Source organism: Lacerta agilis, chromosome 5, assembly GCF_009819535.1.
Source record: "Lacerta agilis isolate rLacAgi1 chromosome 5, rLacAgi1.pri, whole genome shotgun sequence".
Lineage (NCBI taxonomy): Eukaryota > Metazoa > Chordata > Lepidosauria > Squamata > Lacertidae > Lacerta > Lacerta agilis.
Genome location: NC_046316.1, coordinates 80,427,999 through 80,453,141, shown reverse-complemented (window position 1 = coordinate 80,453,141; position 25,143 = coordinate 80,427,999). Strand labels below are relative to the sequence as shown.

The window sequence follows — 25,143 nt, the reverse complement described above, 5'->3', positions numbered from 1 at the left end:
CAGAAACAATTAGCAATGTAATGCATAATTTCTTCCCTGAATAATTGACTTAGCACACAATGTAACAGACATGTTTTGAAGTTCAGGAGAAATAGACGATTGTGGGGGGCAGTGGGGAGACGACGATGGTGATGAAGACTGTTGGCCAGCTGCCAGGAAGAGAATTTGGAATAGTTATAGTATGTCTTAGTAATGGCTGAAAGGGCAATACAGTAAAGACTTCAGGGACTTCAAATCACTACAGAGTATGAAAATTGATGCCTCTGGTACCAGAGCGATAGACTAAACTACTTGCATTGGCACAGTATTAAAGATTTGGATTGTTTATTTCTGCGTTTGGGAAGATAACTGAATTTCCTCCAGGATTAGCAATTGAGCAAGCTAATTCCTCAATAAAAGATTTTATCACACAGTGTAATTTTTAACAGGGAGGGAAGTGGTCTTTCTACCTTATTTGAGCCTTAGAAGTAATTTGTTTCATGTTTTCCCTCTTCTCAAAGTGCTTAATTGTACGGTATTGGCAACAGCATGAAACAATAGGCTGGCGCTTCTCTGCTTTTCACACCATATATGCTTTAATGCAATACTTTAACAGGCTATCATAAATTATGTCCTGTTAACTCTGAAATACTGAGATATTTCCTGTGACGATACCTTAACATAATTTTGCATGTGCCAAAATGTATGTGTGGGTACATGGGTGGTGGGGAAGGGGGGGGGAGAGATAGGAGACAGGATGTGCAGTTGACTTGTGCTTCCTACTCCCTAGATTTCTCTGCCTTGTTTAAAATCAATCTTGCATGTCTTCCTTAGTGGAGACATATGCAAGCTTTGTTTGGGAAAGATGCACAAGACCAATTTCAGACAAGATAGGGAAGCATAAGAAACAAAAAGTGCAACAAGTCAGTTGTGCATCCTATTCTCCTTTATCACTATCACAGCCTAGCAAGCTCCCGAAATTTCACACTGGCCACAAATCCCTTCTACTTTACAGTATTAATAATATGGAATCTTTCCCGATACCAGAAACCAGACTTGGGATTTTCAGAGCAAAATCTATACTATTTATTCGGTTAAATTTGTAATGAGATTACTGTGCCCTTTCTGAATAGGGAATAAGGGGGAATCGCTCGAAGCATAGAAACCATTGCTTTACTGGAAAGTTAGATCCAAATAAAATGCATAAAAATATTGGAAATAGTCTTTCAAGCAGTATTTTGTGATATTTTCTCTTTGGAAGGTATTCTAGCTACATTCCTGCATTGCAGGTTGTTGGACTACATGACTCTTGGGGCACCTTCCAACTCTACTGTTACCCTATGATTCTATGATTTGTTGTTCAGATTACCCTCTGCTCTTTCACCTTACTCTGTAGTTCTTGAAATAACTGGATAGGAAACCTGCAATGTTTCCTATTTTATTGAAAAACCAAATAAAATATATGGGGTGGTGGAGATATTACTGGATTGTTTTAGCAAAACTGTGGTGGAGCTTAATAGAATAACATTATTACAATGATTCACTGAGTTATCATGTCAAAGAATTATTGTACAATGTTGGTGTGATCCCATTAAAATACATATTTTAAAAAAGATTAGAGTTAAATTTTGGTATTGCAGCTTGGAACATCTCTTGTGTAATTGAGAAAGTTGCTCTCTAGTTTCATTTGAGTTATATTTCACATACTACTTTCTTATTTGATATTTATTTTCAGATGCAAATACTGTGACAGGTCTTTTAGTATATCGTCTAACCTGCAGAGACATGTTCGTAACATCCATAATAAGGAGAAGCCCTTCAAATGTCACTTATGTGACCGGTGCTTTGGCCAACAAACCAACTTAGATAGACATCTCAAAAAACACGAGAATGGCAACATGTCTGGTATGTACCTATCATGCTTTCTGCATTAAAATAAATCATTTAAGGGGAATTCATGAGATCATACAGGTCTGTTGTACAGGTGTGGCATTCTTGTGACACTGCAGATCATGCTTTCCATCCCACAACTATTACAGGGATCTTCCTATGTTAGAAGAATACAGTGGGCTTGAACATTATCCTTAGGTTTTTATGTACTTGTGACTAAAATCTTAAATACATGCCAGAAATCAGATCCGAATTTTGATCCAGGAAGTTGATATGGTTGAAGACCTGGGTAGCATCAGCCTAATATACCAGTTTTGATAGACTATTGTGTACAACTAGCAACATATCCAAGTTTATCTCCACTGAATCAATGGATTAGATGAAAATGGTCATCTATTTTAAGACTAAAATGAGAAAAATTAGACACATAATTTTTAGATGCCTGCACTCTGAAATAAATACACACTAAGTTCTATAAATGTCAGTGGAATCTATGCATCATATTGTACTTTTCAGTATGTGAGGTAGGTCTCCCTAAGAGGGCTTGGCAACTGACTAGGGCTGCCATATGTATGGATTCAAACGTCGAAATTAGCGTCCGGGGTGGGGGTGGGGGAATGCATCGCTCTTTGCCTTTTTTTGGTTGATTTTCCACAAAAAGCTCAACAACATTTGTCCGGATTTTTACTTCTTAAAATATGGCAACCCTACAATTGACCAGTGAGGCACAATGTTTTTCAATGTTATTTAATTGAGCCCAGAATCAGAATGCTTAGTTTCTTTGATCACTGTAGCAGCCAGCTGTGTAAACTATGCTATTTCTCTCCATGCTTGTTTTATGTTCTGCAAGCAAATCTGGCAGCCCAGTCCCACTTCTTGTTTTGACAAACTTTCTTTGGAGATCCTTTCCTGAGGACACCTATAGGATGGGATGGGTCCATAGGACTGAGCACATCCAGTTCTTCATTTGTTTTGCTCACTTCCAGCTGAACCATTTCTATTATAGTCGAGTGTGTTTTATCAAGCATTTCTTTGTCTTGATTTGATAAGATGTGCACTGATGACATTTGGGAACTTTGGCACTATTTTTTGCTATTTTTATTGTATGTTTCCTTGAGACACATGAAGAAAGTAGTTAATAAATTAATAAAAATTAACATAATTCTGATAGGATAAAAAACCAAATATTTACTTTTCTGTGAAGGTACTGCTACGTCTTCACCTCATTCTGAACTTGAAAGCACAGGTGCTATCCTAGATGACAAAGAAGACTCATACTTTACTGAAATTCGTAATTTCATTGGGAATAGCAACCACAACAATTCAGAAGAAAGGTAAGGTGTAACTTCTCTGTGTTGCAGATTTCGTTAACTGTTGTTTCTTTACTGCTGAAGTGTTACTTTTCCAGCTTATTTCCAAAAGGAATTGGGCAAAATCAAGGTGACATACTCCCTTTAAAGCCAGTGAGACTGAATCACAGTCATAGAGTTTTCTTGATATCATTGTAGTTCGATTACATGGAACTTTCTCTGGATTGTCTCCATTACATACAAGACATAAAATTTTGCGCACCTATCATAATTGTGCAATCCCAAACTTACTTTTGACCATTTCTATCAGGCAAAACTACTACAATTAAGGTGTTTGTTGTGTTTTCTACACTATCCTTAGCAATATACTCAGCTGGTATCTTCACAAAATCTTTTTGAAAACATAGTTTGGATCTCCTGACAATTAGCAAAGTTAAATGTACTGATGTTAATGAGGCCAAAGTAAGTAGGTCAAACTGGATTAAATACAAAATAAAAATCAAGTGTTTTCACAAGAAATGTCTCATGCATTAGCAAGTTTCAATCATTCCCAGTTCAGCAATATCAGCAATATGTGCTTGAGCTAGGAAAGAGTAGTTTGAAATTTCCTCCAAATGGTGAGGAATTGGGAAGGAAATTACTAACCCTCTGGCAGTATTTGGATGCCCATGTAATCTTAGTGGACATCACTTTCCCTTCAGGGATTTGCCCCAGTTTTAGCTTTTTGCATATAACCAAACACCTAATTCAGAGCTAGAAGCTGCTCTGTATTCAATGTGGGATAGTGAGACATTTGTTACAGATGCAGAGGGGGGCCAGCTGCACCACAATACCTGATTTACCACCCACAAATTCCCGGAAAAGGCAAGCTTGAACCATTTCCAACCATCAACCATTTACTATATCAACCTATGCAATGCTAAAGCAGGCCATGGTTCTTATGTTGGCATCACTAGGTACACTGCTGGAAAAGACAGTGTGTATTTCATAAAATACTGTTTCAAAATCATACAAATGGATCCATAATGTGGGGCACTACCAGGTTGAGGCATAAACTGCCCTATATTCTGGGAATAACAGCTAGCAAGGATATATTCCTAATGAAGATCAATATAATTGTTCAACACGAATGTAAAACTATATTACCGCCCATTTTGTCCACTAAACATTTTAGTAGAGAAAGTGAACTGTGCATATAAAACCCCTACTACACTACTACTACTACTACTACTATACTACTACTAATTTTTTATTTATACCCCACCCATCAGGCTGGGTTGCCCTAGCCACTCTAATGCATCAACAGACTATAAATCAATATATGGTTCAAGTGCATATGTCAAGTGCATATTTTGGATTTGAAACAGCACTTGAATTGGGGATAAGCATAAACTTTCCACAGAATTGTAACATGGTGTGTGATTATGTTCTGGGTCAAATTTATTTTTAAAATTTACTGCCTTCTCTCTCACATTAATTTGCTTTCCATGTTCAAGGTCAGAAATTGCATATGGCTTATGACTTTCTATTTTTAAAGTTTCTCACTCATTTTTATGCTGGGTCAAAACTAGTAGGCATATATTCATAAAGGCAGCTGATAATACATTACATACACATTCAAATTTTCTTCTTGCTTGATTGTCATGGGTTAGTTTTTTCACATCTGGTCTCAACATGTCCTCTGATAGGAAGTCTATAAGGGAAAAAAAGGTTGATGGGTCATCCACTGTTTCCTTTCGAAATTTTGATAGATATTTCATACTTGGCAAATTACTGCATATGAAAAGCATAATTAGCAAATCTGTTTTTTAATCATGTGGCTTTCATTACTTTGGTTTAAATCCAAGTCCTTTTTCACTTCAAACTGTCTTCTTCTGGCATGGTTTAAAAATCTGGCAATCCCTGGTTTATAGCTCATAGTTTCTTAAGACTGTCCAAGAAGTTCTGCCAGAGCATCCTGATAAAAGATGCCAAAGATACCCACAAGTGAGATGATGGTCACTTTTTTAAGATCATTGCAAAATTATGGGTTTCTTTATGGTTATTCCAAGATTATTTCCTCATGTTTAATGGATCCTGTAATCCTTAATGATAATTGGTTAAATTCTATTTCTTTTTCTTCTTGAAGTATAAATGAAGAAATATAGACATGTTGACCAATGTAGACACAAGCTTGTTAAACGATCCAAAAGATTATTGTTTGTGGGTAACCCTACATGATTTAGGCAATTATGGGATAATGTCTGGTGTGGTTTCATTTCATATAGCCTAACAGACAATTTATTGGAAAATCTAAAAGCAATCAGATGAAAAGTGAAATTCCTTTGTATTTAGAAATGGGTAATTTTTCTCTAGGGAATGGGTTGAGAAGGACAGAGAGCTTCCAGTGAACTAGAACATTTGGTTACATGTATGAGTTTGAAATGTTATGATAACAAGGCAAACCAATCAAAACTTATCTCCATTTAAATTATACAGAATGCTTCTAAAATCAATGGAATATTTTTTTGGTGTGAAGTACTAAACAGTGTCAGTAATTCACATGACTGCTTCTGCATGACAAAGGTCGCAATCTTTTATGGAATTAAATGCATCTAGGCCTATTGGTTTCACTTTGAAGCCGACGTGTTCATAGTGCTCTGCACCTCTCCAACACACTACACACTGCAAGCCCAAGATATAGGTAGAAGGCCTTTATGTAAATGGGTTTAACCTGTTGTATATATTTTTATTTTTATTTATGAAATATGTATTGCACCCTTGCCCCATGACTATTATTCTATTTTGTCCTCACAACAAGCCTATGAAGTGGTTACCCATTACTTTCCAACTATGCTGTGAAGCAGATTGTACACTACTGATTGTTGTTATGCTTATTGCCCTGTGGTTAATAGGGCAGTGAGAGACAGTTGAGAACATGAATAATTTTTCCTTTTGGTCAATAGTAACTATGCTGGGAATTCTACTTTCAAGAATAATGAAATGTAGTAATCTAAAACTCAGATGTAATAGTGAGAAAAGCTATCTTCACTATTCTGTCAGACTGTGAATTGAATTTCAAAGGATTATTGGCCACTTAATGAAGTGGACAGAGTGGTTATTGATTTTAATTATGGCAATTACCACCTATGGGATAGTTAATGCAAAACAAAGTTTAGAAAGCAAGGTCCTGTTTCTGCAACTGCTAACAGGTAATTTTGTTTTCATTTGGTATGTATTTTTTTGAAGAATTAATGGAAGTCACTTTAAGGATGAAAAGACTCTGGTGACAAGCCAGAACTCAGACTTGTTGGAAGATGAAGAAGCAGAAGATGAAGTAATGATGGATGAAGAAGATGAAGAAAGTGAGATAACAGGGGGGTCTGTTAAAGAACCAGCTGTAAGCAACATATGTGAAGAGGGTGACTATGAAGAAGCAAATGCTTTGGAAATGAATTGCAAGACTTCTCCTGGCAGGTAGGAGCAAGATCAAAGCAAGATGGTAGAAAATACAGCAGAAGTCCCAATTTCTAGGACTTAATCCAGGTTCTGTATTTGCAGGTTGACCTAAATATGCCTGTTAATAATTATTTGTGGACAAGGTTTGGAATAGAAAAACTATTGTGCAACTGAGCAGCTTCCTAAGGGGTGTGATCCAGAGAAAGTTAGCCACACTTTATAGTTTCATTTAAATCAGTAGAACCTAAACATATGGTTAAGAATTTAATTTTTAAAAAGAACCATGTCTATTATGCCCTCAATTTTGCCCAAAAGACCAGACAAAATATTTCAATTACTATTTTTTTTTAAATCACTGATAATTTGCTTTTCAAAACCAATCAGTATGCCAATCTTTGGGTGTTTCATAGGTATAAGGAAGATGAGTTTAATAAAACTGGACTTTCTGCATTGGACCATATAAGGCACTTCACTGATAGCCTCAAAGTGAGGAAAGTAGAAGAAAGCCAGTTCAGTGAAGCTGAACTGGCAGCGTTTAGCACCTCCCATCTTCCAGAAGACTTAAAGCAGCCATTGTGTCGCAAGTCCAAATCCCAGGTAAATCCATTTTATTGTGCTTTCAGGATAAATTGTAATCTGGGTGGGAAGAGTGATGGTGGGGATTGAAACAATAGACTGAGAGGAGTCAAAGAAGGCCTAATCCTGAGAGTAGCAGACAGTTCCGTACAAATGTACACTGAAAACGTAAAACACTTGTTGCTGCATATACAAACTGTAAGAAACCCATCTGGAGATACCCTCAAAAGGCCACCTCAATTTGTTTGACCTTTTGTGCTGATATGGTTAATGCACCTCTGTTTTTCTGGCCCATGGTAGATGAACAAGTGCTGCTGCATCAACACCACATCCAACTGAGCTGGTGCTGAGAAAATGGTGGACAGACACTGCTTAACTGCAGTTAAGAGATCAGGAGTGTTATGTATTGAAGTTCTCACCCTAGGCCACTAGGGGTGTGGTGTATATAGTTTCCCTCTGCCCACCATGACTGCAGTTCTCACTCAGGTCCACATGCAAATGAAGGATTGAGAGTGCCATTCATGGATTGGGTAGCTAGAGAGAGTTGTTACTGTTGCAACATGTCACAACAAACTGGCTCAGCCCTTCAGTTCACTTCTGTTCCAGCCTGAGAATAAAGAGAGCTGCTTGGAGAATCACTGTGTTGTCTGCTATGTCCACCCACTACTTAATAAGGAGGACACCATTGGATCATATGCATCTTCTCTTTTTCCCTTTCCTCTCTGGTACAAATATATCCAGACTAATGACAGCGGTTCAACCACCAACATTAACAATGATGTTTGTTCTTTGAAACTGTTTCCAAACCCAGGCTTCCAAACCTGGCTAAGAAGATTTGACCTTGTGTTGTAACACCTGAAAATTAAGGACTCTTAATGAAAAATAAAGATTAGTGCAAACCATAGTTAATGTTGGTGCCGATGTAATTCCTGACATTTGTTAAGATAGACGGAGGAAATATGCACTGGAGAATGGAGTACTAAGTGAAAGAGAGAGCGCAATCCTGTGGTCTGTTCCGTTCCCGTATTCATAAACAAGAGAGTTCCAATGTTTTGTCTGTACTGGCCCTATTATTCGTATTTACTGGTTGGTACAACTTAGATGGCTAGGCTGTCTAGATGTAACCTGAAACCATACTTTTCTGGAAAGGAGTCAAGTGTGCTTACCATTCTTCACATGCTAGTAGAAATTTTAATGTCCCCAATCCTTGTCAGTTTTCTACTTTGCAGAGAAGGTTAACAAATTAGTTCATTTAAACTTGTTTGAGAAGATTCGGAACATGCCACAACACAGTGAAATCCATGGGGATCCTCTTAACTTACTTCCATGAAGTAAAGACCAGTCATGTAATTAGGTTTTGAAATCACTGAATTGTTCTGTACAACACTCTTATACCAAGGTAATTAACCCAATTAGTGTAGCATTTCTCCAACTGTGGGGCATGAAAGGTTGCCAGTTTGGCCACTATTTGCAAAATAACTGCAGTTTTGCTCAACTGAGGGCCTAGTTGGAAACACACCAGTTTTTGCTGCAAGGGAGGAATAGAGAAGGCAAAATACCCTTGTCTATCCAAACATTGTTGTGGCTGCCTTTCTGACTATGCCCTCGGCTGCCTTTTCTTTGTTTCCATATGACCGTATTTACTCAAGTCTAATGTGCCATCGAATCTAACGCGCACCTCAATTTTCAGAACCTTGAAACCAAAGAAAGTATTTGCTGGTGAATGTAAATTTGCCATCAAATTTAATGTGCACCTTAATTTTCATGTTGTAATTTGGCCAAAAGAGGTGAGCATTAGATTTAAGTAAATACAGTATATGAAGTTCTTGGGCTTTTCCCTCTGCCACATTGGGGCCCCATAAAGTAAAGTATATTCACAGATCCAAAGGGTTTAACAACACAGGCCTAGCACAGTTTCATTTTTTCTATCATGAGCCTTTAGAAACCAAGAGAGAGGACTTTGTGGTACAGGGTTAATTCCAAAATGGTTCCCAGGTGGGAGCCAGACTGCTGATTCCCACTGAATGAATAGGTTCTTCCATGATAGAACTATGACTCTAAATGATATTACTGAATATCTTATTTTGACTTCTTCCTCCTTCTTTTTCAACTGTAGGCCATTGCTATGATGCTTTCACTCTCTGACAAGGACTCTCTCCACTCTGCACCCCACAATTCATCCAATGTGTGGCACAGTATGGCAAGAGCTGCTGCAGAATCCAGTGCCATCCAGTCCATTAGTCATGTATGACACCGTCAAATGTAACAGGATTGGGACCAAGTCCAAACTAGCAACATGGCTCTTTGCTAGAAGACTATTTAAAAGACTGCAGAGCAGAATGCCTTAGAAATCTGATGGGTCACATTTAAAGTCAGGTGACCTTAAACTGAATGATTTGAAAGAAAGAAAGAAAACTATTTATTCTCAATCTTTTTGTTTTGCACAGCGAAGGCAGCTGCTGACATTTTGAGGATCAATGCGACTTTCAAAATACATGGATCAAATAGACTTTGTTGGGGAATATGTGTCTTCCACTCCACCTGCTTGGGGAGGGACTTATGGGTTAAGATGTGTATTGTTACACAAACGTTAGCACTCCTTTAAACTAAAACAGAATTGTTTTTTCCCTTTTTGAGTCTCCCCCTCCCCACCGTGTAGAATGGTAATTGTAGGCAGGATTAGGAGCAGTTGCTTTTCTATACAAATCCTCTTCATCTATGCTTTATGCGTTTGAAACCATTTAAGGAAGACAAAGCAGTTCCCTCGAATGTACATCAACCATTAATCTAGAACCTAATGACAATGAATATTTTGCCCCCTCCTTAACTTTTGCCTTCTGAACTGCATTGTAAAAATAAAGAACCACATGAGACAATAATGTAAGACGTCTGTGTATATTGTAAAAAAAGGAAAAAAAAACTTGGGAGAGTTCAGCAATTAAAGGAGGTGAGTCTTTCAGCATACTACATGCAAAAGACCACAGTCATCAAACATACCACTATAGTTCAATGTTTCCCTGATCAATGTAATGGCATTTTAATTTTAGACAATCATGTCACTGTTTTGTTTGTTTTATTTTGTTGGTGTTCATTTGTTGCTCTTGATTTCTTTCTTTATTGGTGTTGCGTGTACATGTATTTATTTGTTGGCAAACAATTGTTTGTGGATTAAGAAAAAAGCACTCTTGCTAAATGTAGCACTGTTCATATGAAATTAATAGCACTGTTCCAGTTCTCTCCAACTCCACCCCACATCATTTTTCTGGGCACCCATGGACTTAAAAAAAGGAGGCGAACTGATCTGCATATATGTTCGTGCAAACAGTGTTTAAAACAGATTTCTTACACTCCTCTTTTACTATCTTTTTTTTCCTTTTACTGAAACTAAATAATGAATAGAGGTGATTTAGAGATTTTTTTGTAATACAGCAAAAATGATTCAAATGTATAAAGCATTCTAATTTTTTCTTCACGAAAGCATGATTCTTCTGATTAAAAAAAAAGAAAAAGAAAACTGTACCCAATATTTTATGCCGGTTGTCTGCGAGCTTGTGTGATGTTACGTTCATGTTAATCCTATTTGTAAAATGAAGTGTTCCAAACTTATGTTTAAAAAAGAAAACCCCCAATAAATAAATAATGAATTGTATTCGGTTATTTTGGGGGCAGGGGCGGGAGGGGACCAAGAATTTCGCCCTTTTGGTGAGGGACCAGATTTTATTTTCTTTTTTGTTTATTATCTCATTTTGGAATAACCAGCAAGTTGAGGTACTTTCTTTAAATGCTTTGTACAATGTAACTGTTATGCATTTCAGTACATTACTATGGGAGGATCAAATTTAAAAAAAATAAAGGATTACAAAATGAAGACATCATTTTTCACTGGCCTTTTGTTTTGTTGGCTATAGAATGGATTTCAACAGCATTTGTATGAAATTTCCCCTACTAGCAATAATGCTAACTGCACACAAAATCTGCTTTTGCAAAAGGACAAAAGCAAACCCACACCCCTGTTGGCCCTCAAAATACTCAAGTCTAGAGCTATCAATATGATTACTCTGTTTTCTCAACAATCACAAATGCTAAACATAAGATGGTTACAGCAATCACAGTAGATTGGGGAAGAGAGAATCAAGGGCAGTCAAACAGCCTTCCCAGGCCCACACTGGCATGGCAGATTGGCAGAAGCTTGGGAGGTGGCAGCAGTTCCCCTTGTCAGTGGTGCAGGACCACCATTCTACGGTCTGTTGGGTAATGGTCTAACCCTGGAATGCCTCCTATGCTGCTTAGGAGAGGAGATTGTAAGGCCAGACCTCTTTTACCCACAGAGAGGGAGATCTGCAAAATCTTATGGTATCTGGAATGACTGCTGGGGGAAACTGGTTTATTCTGTAAATTGTTTATATACAGTGGTACCCCGCTAGACGAATGCCTCGCTAGACGAAAAACTCGCTAGACGAACGGCATTCGTCTAGCGGAAGCTGCCCCGCAAGACGAAAAAGTCAATGGGGCTGCTTCGCAAGACGAAAAATTTTCGTCTTTTTTTTCGTTTAGCGAAAGCACGGCTGTCATTGCCGCTTTGCTAGACAAAAAACCCACTAGACGAAAATTTTCGCAGGACGAATTCTTTTCGTCTAGCGGGGCACCACTGTATCTCAATTTTTTTATTTCAGGTTTTGGTTACCTGGCAAAAAGTCCCCGTCTAGACTAGACTAATCTAGGATTGTATAAGTGAAAGCAGGTTACCCAACAAACAGTGAAGGCAGATCCCCTAGGGTAAATGAGACACTGTTGCACCAACTTCAGCCTGCCTGCAGCTAGGTTCCCACCTGCTTACATTTTTTACAACCCATACAGGGGATGACGGCATTCTGCTTCTTAGTAGAACTCAATACTGAGACTGATAGTGGCAAAATTAGTTGGCTCTGCCTGTAACTGGTTCTGGCTTCACCTACTCTTGGCCTCCTGCCTTACTTACTACCAGCCCCAATGGACCAGCCACCACTACAAACAGAACATATGAGGGTATTATTAATGTTCTCTTTTTGTGAAAGTTAATAGCTCCCCACCCTGCAACACACAGGGTAAACAATTGTATTTTCTTCCTCAAGCACACCAAGGAACCATCTACTCAGCATTTTGCTTCCAACAAGATTTGAGGGTGATAACCATCTCCTTTTGGATGCCCAATTATGTTGCCATCAGAAGTATAAGGCTTTGTGTATGAATATTTAAATAGTGAACAGCCATTGATTGACCTATCTCGTGTGAGTTTATCATTTTACAAAACTAACTTAGTGAGTGGCCAACACCACATTTTGTAGTAATGAATTCAATAAGTGAAGTATGTATTTCAAAGAATTTCCTTTGTGCTGGACCTACAGCCAAAAAAATTAAAAAGATCTCTACGTCAGCATCCACAGAGCCCTTGCATAAGTGGAAAGCAGTCTGATGTGTTCATTGTGTATCTTATTTCCAATTCTGGCTGTATTGCCTCACTTTGCAGCAGACTACCTTGAGGAATAGCCTGGTGTGAGTGACTGCAGTGGGAAAAGGGCACATGGTGTTCCTGACTCTAGAATTGTTTGTGGGTTATCATCATCATCATTATTATCATTACTGAGTGTCAAAGTACAAGTGCATGAACTGGACTTGTTCCTTACACCAATTGTACCAGAGGCTGCTTTGGAATTTAGTGATCCAATGTTGTTATCCTGCCTCATACAATATATTTTCACGGGCAGGGAATCCCAGAGTATTTTAGCCAGACAGTAATTGACAAGTCACTTTTTTGGTTTTTAATTTATTTTGCACTTGACCTATGTCTTGCCTTTCCTACACAATGTCCATTTATTTGCACAATTGCAGCAGTGAATGAAGCATTGATGAATCGAACACTTCTAATTATTTCCTATTATTTTGTGTGCTCTCACATTCTCTTCACCCTTTGATTAATGCTCACATATATCCAAGACCAAAGTGACCTTAGGGTTTGTTATCACAGGCTAACTGATCACAGAAAAAACCTTGCAAGTGTCTCTGATTTAGTTGCAGTTTTGCATTTGGAATAAAGCTTTCCATCACACCAAAAATAAATAAATATTAACCCTTAATGGTGTCATGCAACTAGAAAGGAAGGCATACATGCTCAGCAAACAAAGGAATCCTTAACCTCTACTCTCTTCTACCTGTTAGTTACAAAGACATAGTGTGCCTTCAAGTTACTTCTAATGTACTGTAAATGTTATTACGGGACTTGCATGTGGCAGCAAGAAAGTGGAGCAAAATAAAAATCCAAAATAAAGACTTGCATATTACCATTCAATACATCAACCTGAGACCATGCCAGACTCTTGAAATGGACAGGACATGTAATCAATGGCTTTAATGTATTTGATGTTTTAAAGGGTGCTTTGAAACATTGTTTAAAGGGTTGAGCACCTGGAAATCTGAGTTTTGTTGCACACAGATACTGTAGTTCCTAGACCAGTGTTTTTCAACCTTTTTTGGGCAAAGGCACACTTGTTTCATGAAAAAAATCATGAGGCACACCACCATTAGAAAATGTTTAAAAAAATTAACTCTGTGCCTATATTGACTATATATAAAGTAATTTTCCCACGGCACACCAGGCAACATCTCGCGGCACACTAGTGTGCCGCGGAACAGTGGTTGAAAAACACTGTCCTAGACAACACAGTATTTCCTTCACAAAGAAATGGCACTCTCAGAAACCATTGGTTTGAGCAGGAGAAAACAAGCTTGCTCCAGCCTCCATGTGAACAGCCCTTTAGATATCTGAAGATGGCTCAGTCTCCTTTTTACCAGGCTAAACATACCCAATTCCTTTAACCATCCCTCATAAGACTCAGTTTCCAGACCCGTGGCTCCCTCCTTGCATTGTTTATTCTAGTTACAGGTAGGTAGCCGTGTTGGTCTGCCATAGTCAAAACAAAATAAAATAAAAAATTCCTTCCAGTAGCACCTTAGCGACCAACTAAGTTTGTTCTTGGTATGAGCTTTCGTGTGCATGCACACTTCTTCAGAACACACCAGCAGAACCTCGACCAGGAACTTTCTATCTTCTACCTAAAATACAATAACCAGGAAATCCAGGACGCCCCATCATCTCAGGTATCGGCACCATTACAGTGGGGGTTTCCGGTTATATGGACTCTGTTCTGAAACCATATGCCATTAGTGCTCCCAGCTACGTACGTGACACCACAGATTTTCTGAGAAAAATACAATCTTTGAATAATCTTCCTAACAATACTATTCTAGTCACTATGGATGTGGAATCTCTGTATACTAACATCCCACACAACGATGGTTTACAAGCTATAAGGAACACCATTTCAGATAAAACTACAGCGGACTTTGCTACCAAACTCTGTCATTTTGTCCTTACCCACAACAATTTCAAATTTGGTGAGGATCTGTTCCTTCAGATCAGCGGCACAGCAATGGGCACCCGCATGGCCCCACAGTATGCCAACATCTTCATGGCAGATTTAGAACGTTTCCTAAACTCCTACCCACTCAAACCTCTGTTGTACCTGCGATACATTGACGATATTTTTATTATCTGGACACATGGTCAACAGACCCTGGACACCTTCCACCAGGCATTCAATGACTTTCACCCAACCATCAACCTAACAATGAACCAATCTATGCAAGAAATACATTTTTTGGACACTACTATAAAAATACAGGATGGACATATAGACACCACCTTATACCGTAAACCAACTGACCGACAAACATATCTACATGCTTCTAGCTACCATCCCAAACATACGAAACAATCCATTGTATATAGCCAGGCCCTACGTTACAGCCGCATCTGTTCCAACTCTACAGACAGAGACTCTCACCTAAGAGATCTACAACTAACCTTTTTAGAACTAAAATATCCAGCTGATGAAGTTAAACAACAGATCAACAGAGCCAGAGTGATACCCAGAGAGAACTTGCTGCAAGACAGACCCAAAAAAGAAAATAACAGAACACCACTAGTAATCACATACAACTCCCAAGTTAAAACAGTACAACGCATCATCAGAGATCTACAACCTCTCCTAGACAATGACAGTTCTCTTTCTCAAGCTCTGGGAGGAAGACCCTTCATCGCCTACAGACAGCCACCCAATCTTAAACAACTCCTCACCCACAATAATACAACAACAGGACTCAACATGGACACTGGTACCAGAGCCTGCAATAAACCCAGATGCCAACTTTTCTGCCACATAAACCCGGACAACACCATTACTGGCCCCAACAACATCAAACATACCATCTCAGGACTATTTAATTGCTCACCTTCCAACATTGTGTATGCAATCAAATGCCAACAGTGCCCTTCAGCTCTCTATATTGGACAAACAGGCCAAACCCTACACCAAAGGATAAATGGACATAAATCTGATACCAGGAATCACAAGACAGAGAAACAGTAGGAGAACACTTCAATCTCCCAGGACATTCTATAAACGATCTCAAAGTAGCTGTCTTAATACAAAGGAATTTCAGAAATAGACTGGAAAGGGAAGTGGCTGAATTGCAACTAATCACCAAACTTAAAACCATGGAGAAACCTGGTCTGAACAAAGACATTGGATTCTTATCTCATTATACATGACAAAGCTATCTTTAGCCATCTCACCCCTTGCCTTTCCCTGCAAGACCAATTGCAGTCGTTAACAGTCGTCAACAGGTTTTCCACACCTATCAGCTGATCACCCATTCCCACCACCCTTCTGAGTAATACCCCTCCCCACTCCCTCACTATATTTAAGGGTCTGGTGACTTCCGTTTCAGTGTATCTGAAGAAGTGTGCATGCACACAAAAGCTCATACCAAGAACAAACTTAGTTGGTCTCTAAGGTGCTACTGGAAGGAATTTTTTGTTTTGTTTTGTTTTGACTTTTGAGTGAAGACAGAGCAAAGGAGATGTTGAGCAGTTCTGCTTTTTCTATCTCACTCAATAGCATTTCTTTGTCTTCTCCACACAGGAGACCTACTACGTGCTTGTTCTTCCTTTTGCTTCGAACATAGCTGAAATACATTATTTTTAGCCTCTCTTGCAAGCCTCAGCTCATTCTGAGCTTTGCCAGCCTGACCTTCTCCCTGCAACTGTTGGATACTCGTTTATACTCCTCGCAGAGATCAAAACAACCTGCTTCTTCCTCACACCTTGAATTTGGAAACTGGCTTGTACTACAGGACTAACATTTAACTCTATGTGTGTGCCATTGCTTTCTTTTCTATTAATATTAATTAGATAGAGTTCCAGATTATGATCCCCTCTCCAAAAGTACAACATTGAAAGAACAGCTGTAGTACACAATAATTATACAATGCAGACACCCCAATCAAATGGAGCATGTGCTCCCTGCGCATAGCGTCTGTTTTTCAAAGCCAAAATTCAGCTGAGCAGCTGCTTGATGGGACGCTGAACTGAACTTTCTCCAACTTCCAAACAACTAACAGCTAAGACTGTAACTTAAAAAAAATGCACACAATTAATCTTCCAAATATGGATGCATGCATAGAAACTTCTGCATCCACAAACGGTGTCCCTAGCCTACTCTATCTGGTGTAAGGTAACACCAACATGCTTATAACACTAGATTTCTCTTTTATATGTAATTCAGATGAGGTAGTGGGAGTGCTGAATTGGTGTTTGGGATCAGCAACAGATTAGATGAAGGTCAATAAACTGAAAATCAATCCAGCTAAAATGGAGTAACATTGGTAGGTCTCCCCAGGGAGGTGATGTTCAACCTGTTTTGTAAAGGACTGCACTTCACCTGAAGGATTAGATTCTCAATATGGGACTACTCTAAACCAGCCATGTGGCATTTGTGGTACTTAGCATTTTTCAATAAGTGAGGACTGGTAGATCAGCTGTGATCCCTCCTGGATAGGGCTAATCTGGCCACAGCTATCTATGTTCTGATAATGTATAAATTAGACTGCCTTGGAAAACTGGAAAATTGCAGATTAGGCTACTAATTGTGACTAGGAGATAGGAAAATATATAATCAGTCTTGAAACCTGGGCACAGTTCAAAGTGTTGACACTCATTTCATAAGATGTAAATGGTTTAGAATCTGGGAACTGGAACATGGACCTGCCTGAGCATTGAGGTCATCTGCTAGGTGCCTCTGCCATTTGAGATTTGTGGAATGTTGTCTCCAGAGAGGATTCTCTGGCACCTGTGTTGTCTTTCTGATGCCAGGTAAAGAGTGTTGTATTTTCCCAGACCTTTTAATATTGCTGAGACTGTTTTACGTTGCATCTTCCCCGGTGTCATATTGCTGTATAGCTTTATGATTATGTATTTATTTTGGCTATTGTTGTTTCCCTTTCCCTGTCCTGGAAATATTTATACTGAAGAACAGCATATACAATTTTAAAAGAAAACCATAAAATATGGATGTGATAAAACAGTGGTTCCAGGGTCTGAAAATACTGAAGGTGATTGCAGTGGACCACACCGGAGAAAGCAGATTTCCAGGTTAAGATATCAAGGTTTTAAAATTGTAGTGGATGTTTTGCATGATAAAACATTCTGCTTCTTGAGTAGAAACAGCCTTTTGTTTATTTCACATCAAATTCTGTGTGACTGACATGGCAAAAATTCCTTAGACTTTCCAGGCTGTTTTTAATGCAAATGAATTCAGTGAAATGAATGATCAGCAATGCTCCTGAAACAGAGGGAATGGCTGGGAATGGTCATTCTGCTAAATTATCAGTAATTATGACACTGATTTTATAAGAATGCTGAAAAATTCTTAACAGCTGTTTCTTTTGAGCCCCAGCTCATTAACATATGTTCACACAAGCAGAAACTGTATTAATATCTCTGTTACTCCATGTCATTCCCCCCTCCCCAAAACTAGCACTTGAGGGCAGCTAAAGATTAGATAGCTGGCGATAGACCTGCCAGCATGCACATATGGAAATGTTCAATTTGTAATCTGATTACAGCACCAAAAAAACCCACACAAAAGCCCACTTGATACCTGTGGCAGATATATTTCATGGTTAAGTGCAGAAAATTCTCAACAGCGTGTCAAGTTTCCTATGGCCAGCCAAGTCAACTGATGGAAGTAGCTCTTTAATTCCTGGGGAACCTCTTCAAACAGGCACATGTCAGGCCCAATTTGAACTCACAGAGAGGTACGCTAATTGTTGGGCGGTATGTAGAAGCATAATGCAGCCATTTGCAAAACTGTGCCCCTTGTAAAGCTTTGCATGTGAGAGATGAAGTGCCTGTCTTTGTTCTAGGGAAGGACATGGGCAACCTTCCAGCTTCTGAAATCTCTTGGCGCATGTTTTGCTTTGCCAGAGCTGGGAGGCGGCGGTGTGGGGAGAACAACAGGGGACTGGTTTCTTCCATTACAGAGACTCATTACAGGAGGTCTGATCAGAAGATACTCCTCCAAGTAACTGGAGGGGGCAGGGAGCAAACCTGTTAGACTGTAGCAAGTAGTTATCCTTTGTAGGCAGTGCTATTCCCAAGCAGCCGAATCTTAAGGAGAACTTTGAAGTTTAAAGAAGATTACTAAGTGGGCAGGGATGGTGGTGGAAATGACAATAGAGCTTTATACAATTATGATTGGGGTGGAAAGAGAAATGTTTCTTGTTCTTGCAGGATCCTCTAATAAAGTTGTTGGTAGGTTCAGGATGCAGTGATGACCTAGCTTAGTTAGTGTTTGGAAAACAATAGGGAAATTCAGTCTATTCCCAGTCCATGTCACTTTCACATTTGTTCATTCATAGGTCTATTCTATTCCATTTCTGCATTACAACCATCATCATCAACACAAAATGCAATTTAAATACATTTTTGAACATATTTTAAAATGTATTTTATTCCATTTTTGGAGCCAAGAATTTGCAGCCAAAAATGTTGCAAAGCAACATCTGGAGAAGTGTGAAATGTGAAGCATAACTAGGTTCCAATATTGTCTTTTTCAAAGATCAAATTCCTCAAGCAACCTTCACACTAAGAGGCAACTTGTTGGCTGCTGGAAAGAGAATGCTAGACCAGAGATGGACCTTGGTCTGATATCTGAAGGCAGTTTTTATGTACTTGTGATGTGGGAGTCATTGCGGATATCCAACTGAATATGAGACAACAATATTATAATGGGCCGCACCATTCTGTTTTGCCCAGTGAAGAGAGAACCCTCTCTCTTTAAGGACATGTGTAGCCCAATAGTTGATGGGAGATAAAAGAACAGGTTTTCCTTAATAAGCACCACCCCAATGTTAAAAGTGACCTAAAGTTACCTCTATCAGCAGAATAGCCAGTGAAAGGAAGAATTAGGCAGATGCTGAGCTACACCTTCCACCTCCCTCAAACATATTCACAACCCTTACCCATGCATGCATTTATACACAGTTTCCTACACACACACACACACACACACACAAACCCATGGGCACACAAAAACTCTAACTTGAATACATGCAACAAATATAACTCTCTCAAATCTTGGAGCTAGGGCAAGAGAGTTCTATTAGCCCCGCAGGGGCTCTTTCCTATCCAATATGACCTTTCCATTTGCTTCTATCATTATAGGACATCCTATAAAGGGATAGATTCTGCAAATACAGTAGGGGGTGAGGCTGAGAGAATAGCCCTGGGCTAGAATATGTGGTTAGGGTGAGATTCAAACCAGGAACCCCTCATTTTAGCTTCTTAATCACTAGCTGAAATCCAACCCACAGAAGCTGGCATAGATAGAATGGGGTTTAAATACTTCCCAAAGCCTATTAAGTTTAGGTTTCTGGAAAATCCTGCATACACTCTGCCTTTCCCAATACGGTGCATGCATAATTTTTTGTAAAGAGGTTTCATTCATCCTGCCAGACGCATTAATGATCTAGGATGAAAAAGAAAGAGACAGAAATATACAGTATTGGACTCTACACAAGATCAGGCCAAGCCAGGGGATGGCAGAGGGGTAAGTGAATGTGTATCAAATGGCAAAATGCCAACAGGGCTTCTTTTTAAAATATACAGTATGCTGTACCAGTTAGGTCAAGAACAGGAAAGTTCATCCTGTCTCACGCCTCCTAGAGTCAGCACAAAGAAACACCCACCATTGGCCTTCACATACCCTAGACTCTGGCATTTCAGATAACACTGAATTAAGCTGAAATGTACCTATTGTTTGTGTTCTGCACATGTCAGATCAAAATCTGGCATCCTCACATCGCTATTACTTTCAGGCAATAACATTTTTCACCTACCGTCTATCAGAGGAAAATATCTAAGGTCTTCACAGAACATGAGATCCAACTTTAATCCAGCTTTGCCAAAAGGGAGGAGCTTAGGAAGAAGGCCAAACAAGTCTTGTTGGCTGAGAAAGTATCATCTATCAATTTCCCCACCAAAAAAGAAAAAAGAAAGGATATGAAAAAGTGCTGTCCCTCATTTTCCTGCCTACCACACAAACGGAGCTTCATAAATAAGGACATTTCAGCCTGCTTCATCATGACTTTTGAGCAGAAAGATTTATTTCAATAAATCCTCTCAAACTGTGCCTCTCGGGCCAAAGAGCCCTGTTGTCCAGATTTCTCAGAGAGGCCTACAATGCCTAGTCTCCTAAGGGTTATCAGTTATGTCATGCATTATAAATAATCCAATCAGAGCAGTGGGAAACAACATTTCTATTTAATACCAGGAGAAACAGTGGAAGTCAGCGATTGATACCAACACAATGATGGGAAAAAGTGTCCAGAGGTGCTACTCACATAATCTCATTTTACAACATCTTGAAAATTCAATAGAAAAGTGCTCAGCTAACAATACCCCAATGGCACGCTTCTGATTATTGTTCCAAAATGTTCCATAAGACCCTGAACAATAAGAATGCTCTCTAAATATATCTCAGCACAAACAAATTGTTTCTCTGTTTTGATTTTTTAAATAAACTGCATATTGTTAGTCAACAATCAGTATACCCTTAAAATCTATGCATCTCAACTGCTGGTACATATAAAGGGAAATGAGGTATTGGGTTGGGAAAAAGTTGACACAAAAGTATCATTTAAAATCATTATGGGAATCAAGTATCTGTTTGCCTGCCCTGAGAAATGTTCACGGCTCTTTAGTTTTTGCTTCTCCCCTCAAAAACATGACACTGCACTATTCGGAATTTCAGGCAAATGTTGAGACAAATGTATCTTTAGTAGTTCACATAGGAACTAGAGCAGTGTTTTTCAACCTTTTTTGGGCAAAGGCACACTTGTTTCATGAAAAAAATCACGAGGCACACCACCATTAGAAAATGTTAAAAAATTTAACTCTGTGCCTATATTGACTATATATAAAGTAATTCTCTTGAATTTTTCAATTTTTCCCACGGCACACCAGGCAACATCTCGCGGCACATTAGTGTGCCGCAGAACAGTGGTTGAAAAACACTGAACTAGAGCATATGAATTTAAGAAAGAGTTAAAATGCACAGTTAAAAAACAAGGATTCTGAGGGATGCTTTTGCACAACAAATGAGATAATTGTAGTATCTTCTTCTTAAACCCATAGTGTCTTGTAGAAATTGGATCATTTTACTTATCCATCTTTTCCTCATCTTATAATTAATAGTAATCCAAATCTCCATTGTACAGCATTTATTCCTTGCTCACTAAAATGGTAAGCAGCTGAAGACTTTCCATTATTTCTTTATTTAGTATTATTATTATTTCAATAACAATAATAGCAATGGTAATAATAGTGGTGCAAATGGTAGTAGAATATTTTTACTCTGCTCCTCTCCCAGCTCAGTTCAATAAAAGTAAGACAGCCCCTGCTCATTATGCTTTCAGTTGAAGCAAGATATGACACAAAAGGAAAATGGATTTGAACCAAGGAGGAAAGAAATAAACTTAAGTACCAGTTGTTAGTTACAAGTTCTGTATCCAGTTCTGGGCACCAGAATTTAAGAAGGATATTGACAAGCTTGAATGTGTGCAGAGGAGGGTGACCAAGGTGATCAAGGGTCTGGAAACCAAGCCTTATGAGAAACCGTTAAGGGAGTTGGGGGTGTTTAAGTCTGGAAAAGCAGAGACTGAGAGGAGATATGTAATAGTCATCTTCAAATGGAGAGCAGCTGGGAGCCCTGGATCTCTGAACCTTCCTCCCTCTGCTGCAAACTCTCTCAAGAACTTGATCTTCAGAGAGATGTGTGAGCACAGAGGCAGACCACTGATCCAGAATTTCCACAACCCTAGAATCTTCCTTACATCATTAATGAGAGGTGGGCTACATTTCAGCAGAATTAGGTGGTAGAAACCTCAAGTGCTGGAATTAATTGTATGACTTTAAACTACAAATGGGTGGGGGATAGAATGTTTAGAATGTTTTCTTCTTTAAAAAACAAAACTGTAGGATGAGAGCCAGTGTGGTGCAGTGGTTAAGAGCAGTGGACTTGTACCGGTAATCTGGTGAACCAGGTTCGTGTCTCTGCTCCTCCACATGCAGCTGCTGGGTGACCTTGGGCTAGTCACACTTCTCTGAAGTCTCTCAGCCCCACTCACCTCACAGAGTGTTTGTTGTGGGGGAGGAAGGGAAAGGAGAATGTTAGCCGCTTTGAGACTCCTTCGGGTAGTGATAAAGCGGGATATCCAATCCAAACTCTTCTTCTTCTTGTGGTTTTGGAAAAGCATATCAATGAAAAAGTTTCTGTCCCAGTTCATTTAAAGGAACTTTTTTTTTTAAAAAAATGCAATTATCTGACTGTAGACTCAACCATTCTACCAACAAATAACTCTCACTTTATTCTATTGCATGTGTCAACCAGACTTCAAAAATCAGATGACACCACCAAATTCAGCAATAGAGGTTGCCCCCTCAAATCTATCCTGCATTACTCTATTTCTCTAGGATATCCTGAGGACTGCTGCCTTGTTTTATCCTGATGCCATCTCTCCTTGCCTCTTGCAACAAAAGCTGAAGCCAGTTAGTGGCATTGGCAGAGTGGCAAAGCAGCTCAAATTTCCCTACTGTGATTTATTTGGGAAACCTTGCAGTTAAGTGACTGTTAAACACATATTATTTATTGTTAATCTGCCTTGTAGAATCCAAGTAGGCAAATATGCATTTTGTGGGATTTTTTTAAATTAAAAAATAAATCTAATAGAAAACATTGTCAGTAACCAAAGCCATCATCTCCTGTATATATGGGATCCCTATTTTTAGACTCCATTTCTGCAAATACTTAGGTTAGGACTTTAAACAACATCTGAAGAAAGTAAGGCTACTGCAGGCAGGGCACACTTTAATTGTGTCTAAATATCCAATATCTTAACCCCCCTTTCAGAATACACAAAAGCAGCCCTGAAGATTAAACACATTGAAATACTTTTTTCTAAGTCACCATTGTTTTAAAAGCAAACACAGCCTTAAAACTGTATTATATAATAGTGTAAGCAAAAGATGCTGAAAAAATCATTAGCTCCAAAACGAAATGTTGAATTGTGTTACAGAATCAACTATGGTGAGTAATATAAATGTGTCATGAGTGGCAAAATGAAATGAAATACTCCTTTTTGCTACAGGCTCTTAATCTTGGTGTTTATTTTTACAGCCGTTAATATGCACTTTTTAAAGCAGATCCAGAAAGTGTCTTTAACAAGCCTGACTGTCAGCTGCCATCTCCCAAATATGGCTTATGCCTGGAGCTTGCAATCCTATCTCTGTTTCGCCTACAATCCCAGTTGCAGTGATTATTTTTGTTTGGCTGTGCCGAGGCATTAATTTTATAGATTTGCCAAAGATCTGTTTACAGTCGATATAAACACAATGTACTGAGTTCAGAAGAACATCAGAAGAGGAAAATTCCAACTTCTGAAAACACTTAAAGATGATCAAACATGTGGAATGGACTAATAATTTTTTGGGGGGAATTTTGACTCAACTGTCAGGCGATCAACTTTGTTCTCTCTCTAGGGCATTGGGACGTTGCCCTCGTTAGAGCTCTGTAATGAACTGAAGCTTGTTTAAAGAAATAGAGACCCCATTATGCAGGAACTCCAAAGTATAAAATATTTCACTTAGGAATTAAGCCCACCTCCTCCCCAATCACTTGACTCTTTCAAAGACCTTCAAAGCACCTTATTTTTGGCATCTGGTGTAGATCGTAACATTTGAGCTCTGCCAGCTGAATACATTTACATATACTTTGCACATTAAAAAATATAGTTTTTTCCTGCCCTTTGGCTTGTATAATAAAAAGGTACAGGCACAATTGCTGGTCCTGCTCAAACAGTAATTTGAATAAAATTTTAGAGCCAAACTGGAATGAAATCCACCGAGACCAATGCAAGTGGATTCAAAGGAATTTATGTCTATCCAGCTTTGTAACTTTGAACATGCTCCCTGGTCCCGTGTAACCCAGGCCTTTCCAATTCCACTCCCTCCTCATATTCACTTACGGTACTTTAAAGCTATAGGCTCTGGACCAGGAAGGACCCTATTCATCCCATCCATCCTGTTCTTTGAGAGCTTCAGAACTGAAAAAAGGCATTTGGGATTATACATGAAATCATGGAGGATAATCAGTGACTACAAGGACCCTCTGTATACAGAGGGAGTAGTAGATCACTGTGCACCAGTAGCTGGGGTGTTTATGCTATCTATTGTCAAAATGGATGTTCAAGATTACACTACTGAGATGATTTCACTTTCTTGGAAAGGTCCTTATATCCAGCTCAAACAAAGTGGAACCTAGAACTCAGAAAGTGTGACTAACATTGACAGACATGTCTCTGGCCTGAACAATGTTTTATTTCCTATAACTAACGGGAGACCTTTCAGAGTGGCTGATAATAGGAGTCTGGCTCAAAATGAGCCTTCTTTAATTAAATATTCAGATTCTGGATTGGGATGGGATAGATTCCAACCATGTGAGAATGCTCATCAGGA

General features: G+C 38.9%; 1 protein-coding gene across 18 annotated transcripts in view; it reads left to right on the top strand.

Moving 5' to 3' along the window:
- MECOM (MDS1 and EVI1 complex locus) overlaps nt 1-11,061 on the top strand; it is a 259,851-nt gene extending 248,790 nt beyond the window's left edge. For all 18 annotated transcript variants that reach the window (XM_033150607.1, XM_033150605.1, XM_033150599.1 and 15 more), the window contains 5 exons: nt 1,715-1,884; nt 3,074-3,203; nt 6,408-6,635; nt 7,028-7,214; nt 9,310-11,061. In XM_033150607.1, coding sequence (XP_033006498.1) covers nt 1,715-1,884; nt 3,074-3,203; nt 6,408-6,635; nt 7,028-7,214; nt 9,310-9,444 — 850 coding nt within the window. In that variant the 3' untranslated portion in view covers nt 9,445-11,061. The remainder of the gene's footprint in view (nt 1-1,714; nt 1,885-3,073; nt 3,204-6,407; nt 6,636-7,027; nt 7,215-9,309) is intronic.
- The last annotated feature ends 14,082 nt before the right edge of the window (nt 11,062-25,143 follow it).